General features: G+C 39.9%; 1 protein-coding gene across 1 annotated transcript in view; it reads right to left on the minus strand.

Moving 5' to 3' along the window:
• Tspan5 (tetraspanin 5) overlaps positions 1-9,064 on the minus strand; it is a 167,967-nt gene that overhangs the window by 158,566 nt on the left and 337 nt on the right. Inside the window, exon 2 of the mRNA XM_048813653.1 lies at positions 8,877-9,064. Within this exon, the coding sequence (XP_048669610.1) occupies positions 8,877-8,957 (81 nt within the window). The 5' untranslated portion in view covers positions 8,958-9,064. The remainder of the gene's footprint in view (positions 1-8,876) is intronic.

Consider the following 9,064-nt stretch of genomic DNA (forward strand, 5'->3'; position numbering starts at 1 on the left):
AAGCAATAGAAGAAGGAAGGAAGGAAGGAAGGAAGGAAGGAAGGAAGGAAGGAAGGAAGGAAGGAAGGAATTCAACCAGAGTCAACAATGTCAACAATGTTCTGGCTACCAGGAAAAGCATGTGCAGTTTAGCCTGGGTTAATTACATTAATATTTGCATTGAAAGATTTATCTTTTACAAAGTACTTTTATAAGTATGATCTCATTTAATGCTGGAAAATCATTCTGCAGAAAATTATTTCCCCAGTTTTTTGGATAAACAACTAACTGAGAGGGGGTCTCTATTCTGAGAGTAACTTACTCATAGTCAAATCCCAGCCATGGCAGAGGCTTCTGCCTCCAGGTCCAGCTCTGCCTAGAGAATAAAGGAAGAGTTCAAGAGTAATAGCCCACTGCTCTCTGGATGGTTGGAACAACTCATGAAAAATGTGTTCCATTCTGGTTGCTACATTAATGGAGGTGCATCCAAATGGGACCACAGGCAGAGTTCCATGACCTGGGCAAACCACAATCTGGAAATGTTATATGAAACATATGGAAGAACTAGCTTTTAAAGAAGGAAAACAGAAGGTTTAACAATGACATAATGGTTATTTTTAAAATTATAAAGTACAACAGGAAAGAGACATAAGTCTTTTGGTGAGACCAAGTGACACAGATAGGGGAAGGATACTAAGGAAGCCCAGAATAGCAGATCAGAATAAGAAAGGTGTCCATGTGGTGGGTGTAGGGATTGTGGCATGGAATGCTGAAAGTACTGGCAGGTAAGAAGGTCAACTATGTGAGGAGGGGAAGGGCAGTAGCTGAAGACTGGTGACATATGGGGAGGTTTATCAAATAACTATATTAAGAATAATAGGAGGCAAGAATCTCACTGTCAAAAGCAGCAGATATAAATATGGAGAGCAAAATAATTAGATTAAACCCTCTGATATCAGATAGGAATTTAAGCTATTACCATGAAATCAGGTTTTTAAAAAAATAGAGAGAGAGAGGTAGATTAAATAAACACAAGTGTAAATATGTGTAAATATTCCACCGTTCTGTCCACTAAGAGAACCCAGGATTGCTGATGCCCTAATAGCAATGAGCACACCAAGTGACTGAACCTTGGCTTCTAACTACCATCTTAACGGAAAGGAACCAAAGCTCCTTGAAGGAATGGCTGATAGGAAAGATACAGGTAAATTACAAGATGAGCTGGAAACATCTTGTTTCTGCCAGAAAGCAAGGAAGTGCTCAAAGATTGATGGGAGTAAAAAGAGTACTGTTGGGCCTGGAGTTCTGGCTCAGTGGCAGAGCGCTCACCTAGCATGTGCAAGGCACTGGGTTTGATCCTCAACACCACATAAAAATAAATAAATAAAATAAAGGTATTGTGTCCATCTATAGCTAAAAATAAAATAAAAAAACAAAAGAGGGGGTTGGGATTGTGGCTCAGCGGTAGAGTGCTCGCCTAGCATGAGCGGGACCCAGGTTCAATTCTCAGCACCATATAAAAATAAAGGCATTGTGTTATATCCATCTACACCTAAAAATTTTAAAAAAATATATTAAAAAAGGTACTGTTGCCACTGTGAAAGGACTGCCAATGGCTAAGGATGGGACCAGTTTAAACATCAAAGTAAATAATGAGAGTAACAGATGAAAACAGGAGGCTATAGGTTCTTACTGATTTAAATAAATGAACTGGAAATTTGATGATGTGCTATTTACATAGTTTCAAAGTAACTTGTCACAAAATATTTATAAATTACAAAAGGAACTCTATGGTAGAGAAGCTTGGCAGATGACACCTTAATCGAGTGACCATCATCAGCAATGGGACAAACAGAAATTTGCCACCTGATGGAATGCAGTGAGAACACAGTGTCACTTCAGTGCTATTCCTGCCAAAGGCACACAGCCTGGATACAAGCTTGAGGAAATGGCAGACAAACCCAAATTGAAAGACATGCTGCACAATAACTGGCTTATAATCTTCAAAAGTAGCAATTTCATGACAGTGAAGAACTGAAAGGGATTAAAAAGATATAACTAAATATGATGTGTGGTTCTGTCCTGGATCCCTTGGCTTTAGAAGACATTAGTGGAATAATGAGGAAACCTAAATGAGGTCTAAAGATTGGATGGGGGGGAGGGGTCTGGGGTTGTGGCTCAGTGGTAGAGCACTTGCCTCGCTCTTGTGAGACCCTGGGTTCGATCCTCAGCACCACATAAACATAAATAAGTGAAATAAAGTTATTGTGTCCAACTACAATTAAAAATAAAAATAATTTTAAAAAAAGATTGGATAGGGGTAATATATCAGTGTAACTTCCTGGTTCTGATGGTGGCACTGTGGTTACCTAGGAGAATATCCTAGTTTATACAGCCATCATACTGGCAACTTTGCCTCAAATGATTCAAGATAAAAACAAGTTCTTTGGACCACTTGCAATTTTTCTATAGGTTTGAAATGTTTTAAAGTTAAAAAAAATTAAAGTCAACAACAATAAGTTAGGATGGAAATTGCAGAGACTGATTAGACCTAGTTTGAAGACAGAATGCTCTAATGATTAAAGTGATTTAAAACAGATTCATTCTTAGAAGGCTGGAAGGATATTACAGAGGAAAATGCTTCCCTGATTAGGAAGTTAGAGATGACTCCTATGCACTTTCCAATGACTCTCTAATTCATTCATGCAACAAACACATATTTTAATACCTACTATATGACAGACAGTGTGTGACACACTGTATTTAAGTAATGACTGAGAGACAATCCTCACACAGGACCATTATAATCCAATGGAGTATGATTCAGAAGTCTGAAGTTAGAAATTTTAAGATAGTCAGTTCCAGTATCAAAAAAAAAAAAAAAAAGACAGTCATGAGTGTTATGTGTAGAAACACGTGACTCTAGAATATTATCTTTAATACTCCCATTTCGTTTATAAATTCTCAATAAACTAGATATAATTCATTATCATATTCTTTAGAACATTTTCAACTTACCTTTTTTTTGTGCTCGTGGATGGTATTAATTGTGGCATATGCAAAAACTTTATTGCCTTTCAATTATGAACAGATGTAAATGACTTACTTGATGTTTTATTTTAGAATAACAAGCATCTTCTAAAATAAGTTTCAAACTGAGAAGCTGAGACTATAGTTATGGAAGAGACTTAACACTCCAAAAGTGAACCCTGACAGGTTCTTCCACACCACAAAAGTCACCCCATATCACTTCACATCTATGTGCGCTGATCTTTTTGTCAGTCACAAAGACATTATAATATGCTTGTAAGATCCTTAGAAGAAAGACATAATTGTAAAGCTCTGTTAAAAATGTACATCACAGGTAAATGGATGGAATTAGAGAAGATAACACTAAGTGAAGTTAGCCAATCCCCAAAAAAACAAATGCCAAATGTTTTCTTTGATATAAGGAGGCTGATTCATAGTGTGTAGGGAGGGGGAGCATCGGAGGAATAGACGGACTCTAGATAGGGCAGAGGGATTGGAGGGGAAGGGAGGGAGCGTGGGGTTAGAAATGACGGTGGAATGTGATGATCATTATTATCCAAAGTACAGGTATGAAGACACGAATTGGTGTGAATATACTTTGTATACAACCAGAGATATGAAAAATTGTGCTCTATATGTGTAATAAGAATTGTAATGCATTCTGCTGTCATATACAAATTTTTTAAAAAATGCGCATCACACCAGGTGTAGTGGTGCATGCCTATAGTCCCAACTACTTAAGAGGCTGAGGCAGGAACGTCGCTTTAGCCCAAGAATTCAAGACCAGTTTGGGCAACATAGTGAAACCCTATCTCCAAAAAGAAAGAAAATAAATGGGAACAGGGGAGTAAAGAAAAGAAAAACAACACATTGCTTTAACCTTTACCAGGGACTACCTATTACTATGGCTTTTAAGACAGAGGGATCCATCTAAATGAGCTCACCTTGGCAGTTTTATGGTGGGCAGAATATGACTTGGTTTTCCAACTTTTCCCTTTGGCTTCATTTCAACCTTCAAGTATATCATCAAGTGAGAATGCTCCAGCACCTCAGACTGAGTGAGTGGCCAGAACAAGCAAGTCAATGTTCAATTACTTTCCCCACTGAGGTCTGCATACCTTTCTTATGCTTTTCCCACATGACACTTCCATAACCGTATTTAGCTTTCTTTCTATCATCTCCCTGTAATTCAAAAGGCAATTTAGACTCCCATATGGTTGCCATCGAAGCTAACAGATGTCTAGCAAATTAAAACAAAAATTATGACTTATAAACTGCTGATGTATCATCATTCCAGAACATCTTGCAATTTATAGTGAATCATAAGATAAGGCTTCCTACTTGATACCCTCCCCAAGGTTCCCTAAATCTCCCTCCTCTCTGAATTTAAGCCCTGTGGAAGCAAATTAGATGCAACATTCTGCCATCAACTCCAGATAAACCACCACTGTAACACAATGTAATATTTGAAAGCACACCAAAAAAGAAATTTGGCCTCAAGTATCCAAGGCTGTTCTATCCTTGTACCACAGAGAACAGAAAATGACTTGATTCTCGTAAGTTGTTCAGGGCTTCCACTGATCTATGGGGTCTTTTCTAATAAATCATGATAAAAATCTATCAAATCCACTTGCCTTATATCCTTGGCAGATCTTAAGAGTATTATCATTACCTAGTAGTAATGAGTCCAAAGTACTAGCAAAGACATTCAAGAAGTTCTTTAGCCCAGGATAGAACTGGTATGGTATCCGAACACAATAATGAACTTCACCATTTCTTAAATACTGAGACTTTGTGCTAATTAGTATATTATTTTAGTGAATCCTTGAAAAACCATGATGCCATTAGACAAATATTATCTTTATAAATAAAAAATTAAAGCTCAGAAAAGCAGACTGTATTTTCCCAAGATGGCTGCAACTCATACAACCTTCTGCAATGTTACCTTGACACTCCCCCATCAAAAAGAATAATTTATTTCTTCACCTCCCTGCAACTGAGCAAGCTCTGTAAGTCCTTTAACCAATGGAACAGATGAAAGTGACACTGTCGCACTTCCAGATACAGTTAAACTGACTGGAGGCTGCTTCTTCCAGTCTCAGAGACAGGAAGAAGCCACCTACAGGTGCTCTGGTCAACAGCTCTGGCTGAGTCTTCAAGAAGCATCAACTACCAGTCATGAGAGAGCACAATCTTGGACATTCCACCTCAGGGAGGCTTCAACTAACTCCAGCCCCAGCCACATTTCACTGCAAGTGCACCAGAGACCCCCAGGGAGAACTGCCCAGATGAACCTGGCCAAATTACAGAACTATGAGCTATAATAATTAAATTTTGTTTTAAATCACTAAATTTGGGGGTTGTTATGTAGCAATAAATAACTGGAATATTGACATTAATCTACTTGCCCAGAAACAGTTATGTATCAGAATCACGGTCCAAAGCAAAATATGTATTAAAGATGGATAATATGATATAAGGATTCAGTACCTAAAATGACTGACTTTAAAACAAAACCCTGAGGCTGGGGATAATTGCTCAGTTGGTAGAATGTTTGCCTTGCCTGCACAAGGCCCTGGGTTCAATTCCCCGGCACTACAAAAAATGAAATATAAAACAAAACCCTCTTTCTCTTCCTTCACCAAAGATATCTTAGGGTTTTCTGAGAAATGTCATAGTTTGGTGACACCCTCAAGAAAATCAATCCTCTTTGTCTTGAGTTGTTCCAATATATAATAGGGAAAACCTTGTTTTGCCTACCACCCAGTGATAACTAATGAGAAAGGAATCTGTACAAGATGTTAACTTTGTTACTCAGAATATCATTACAACTGTTATATAAAATGATTCAGATTTAACACATGAAACTGTAATTCTAATAATAAAAATATATTTAATGACTCACAGGACTACTTTTGAGATTCACAGTGGGTAAAGGGAAGCATGAATACCATACCAATAACTAAACAGACCACAAAGAAATTAGCAAAAGTATTTTTTTAATTGAAAGGATCTTTGAGAAAGAAATGAAAGTAATAAAACTGGTCTCCAGCAAAGTCTCAGGAAAAAAAAAAGTCTATTAACTTAACAAGTGTCCCCGTATATGCTATATATATCAGTGCCCATCTCTTATATTTTTCTTTGCCCACATATTAGAACTCAATAGCTTCATTCTTTGTCATAACCAGAAAGAACTTTACAACTCAACAATCCCATCATTTTAACAGCTGAGAAACTGAGGCACAGGGCAGTTTACTGGCTAACTGCTGATTAGTAAAAGGAGCACACTGTGTACAAGTGCCACAATATTTTCCATTTTATTTTACCAGATCTGTATCTCTACACATCTTCAATGTGTTTCGAATTTATTCTAGCGTGTCAGTGTGAAAATGAAAGAGCAGGAAACCATGCTGTCTGTTAGCAGTTTCTTCTTCATAGTTGTACAGGAGATGCATTGAGTCAGCTGTTTCTGGCCCTCACACACAGGTTGATGACTGTAAAGATCAGAACTGAGCAACTTTTTGAAACACACTGCCTGCACTACTAACCCCAGTTCTTCAGCCACTAACATCGTAGTCTGAATTATTTTAATCAAATAACACAGATGCCTTCCTGTTGAGCAGCACTAAAGAGGTGGCTCTGATAAACTGAGAAATTTAAATATAGGGTGATTTTGGAACAGTGAGCTAGACAGGAAAGGTTTGAGGGGATAGATGAGAAAAAAAGCTTTACACAGAGAAGTGGGGGAGGGCATATAGGCAGCAGGGAAGAGGAGGGCCCTCTTAAGTAGGCACCTACTTAACAATTCTGCCTGGGCTGCTGGTTTAGAAACAGCCTCAGTCTGCTTTCAGGCTTTCTACAGAACTCCCTCCCACCCACATGAAGACCTTCAAAATCAGACAAGATGTGGATCTATTCTGGAACTCTCCATGCAAGCACTCGGTAATTCTTTGAAGCTCTGCATAATTCCAGGGGTTCTGTTGCAACCTAATCCAGAGAAAAGGCTAAATTTGCCTCTGTGCACTCTACAAAATTACACTAAACTGTCAGGGAACAGGCCCAAATCCTTTTATTTCCTTTTCACTCCCTGCTATGAAACTGCAGAGAAAGCCCCTGGGTGCTTTTTGTTGCCTGGTAGCTGAAATGTGCAACTTTTGGAAGTGTTCAAGCAGAATGGAGAGGCCTGGACTCACTGTCCCTGCAAGGGCCAGCTCAATTCCACTGGTCCTTGCCTCTCAAAGTCAAGAAGTAAGTTCTGATAAAATCAAAATAGTTTACTCGGTAATAGGCCAACCTACCACTTAAACATTTCCAGAAGGGATTAGAGAGAGAAGCAAAGAAAGAAAATAATTTATTCTCACTATTTTTGCAACAATGTTTGGGGGGGGGGGGCAGCGTGCTTATAGGAACCATGTAGTTAACTGACAAAAACCTGCCCATAAACCTATTCACATGTCCCCCAATTAATTTTTATCAGTTCTGAGAACAGATGACAAAGTGGTCTCTTCCATTTCCTTCACAAAACATACATAACCAAAGCAAGATGCTCCTATAGAAAATAAAATAACCTAGTAAAAGTGTGGTAGGGAAAAAAGAATATAAAGAGCTGCACTGACAACTATTCTTACAGATGTTTACATTTATAGCAAATAGCCAAATTAAAAGAGATCCAAATAAATATACCCTATGTTCAGACGGCTGTAGACTATTATTGATCCTGCAGTTAGATCATTGTTTACCTCACACTGAACAGCAACTTAGAGAACACCCCCAGATGGCCACCATCTTTACTTTTCAAGGGGAAAGGGGTTTCCCAGTGAGGAAGAGGATGGGATGGGATGAGATGGGGAGAAAACCCAGTGTTTTCCCCTTGTCCTGGAGAACTCTTTGTCTGGTTGCAGAACACATTTACAAGATCGTGGAACAAAAATCAAAACAAAAGAGTAGGGTCCCAGCCCAATTACCATAGATACCCAGCACCCAGTATTACCACGCAGAGAGCATGGTTTGAATCTTGTCTTCAAGCATCTGCTCTCTGGGTTCTCCAGTAAAACACATCTCACACACCTTCTCCCTTGCATTTCTCCAAGGGTTACCAAAACCCATCCAGCTCTGTGTCGCTCCTTAAAAAAGGAGGACGTGAGGCACGAGCATACTGAAACATATGTTGATGGTGACTTATTATTATCCTGACAATGATATATATAGAAATAAATCCGTCCACTCCGCACGCCCACTTGGCCAGTCCATTATGCAAAGGGAGCGCTTTCCAGCTGAAAGGGGTAAAAGCGTGCAGGAAGCGTTATTTACATTCACATTACAGAACCATATACCACAGCATCTGCATCCTACACAAAGCCCGAGATGGTGCAAAGAGATACACGCTAAGCACGGCACAGACCAGCCGCGGCAACACGGAGCCGAGCCCTCGTCCAATCAGATCCTTGTTAGAAGGTGGACCTCGGGGTCGGCTCTGCCCTATTAGCCTGCCCTATTATGACACCACGCTCTGCCTAACATCCATATCCCACGGGGAGCAAATCTAATTCGTGTGGTTGCTCGTTTCTCAAACTGCCGAGCCCTTTCTTTTATCTGCATCCCTACTATTCGTCCCTTAAAAAGCCACCCCAAGGCCTGGGTGCCCCCTTTCCAGCTCGGTTTTTCTTTTTACCCCTCTCATTCCTAGAAAGGATTTAAATGTTTCTCTCTTCAACGCGCAAGCTGGAAAGACTGAAGGCAAATGCCTCTCCAGGCTTCTGCAAGCGCCCGAGGGGCTGCGAAAAGTAAAAGCAGCAAACGACGCGGGGGAAAATTGTCGAGAATCAATCGGCCACAATAGTTGAGATCCCTGGAGCGCTCCAACTTACCCAGAATATGACATTGAAGCCAAAAATGAAGTATTTGATGCAACAACTGACTTCAGGACCCTTGTAGTGCTTCCCGGACATCCTCTGGGTTCATGAAGACACTTGCCCCGGCAGCCCGAGTTTGGAGCCCCGGAGCACCGTTGCTCGGAGCAAGCCCGGCAAGGAGCTGAGCTCGGGGCCGCGGCGCG

This window comes from Marmota marmota, unplaced genomic scaffold, assembly GCF_001458135.2.
Source record: "Marmota marmota marmota unplaced genomic scaffold, marMar, whole genome shotgun sequence".
Lineage (NCBI taxonomy): Eukaryota > Metazoa > Chordata > Mammalia > Rodentia > Sciuridae > Marmota > Marmota marmota.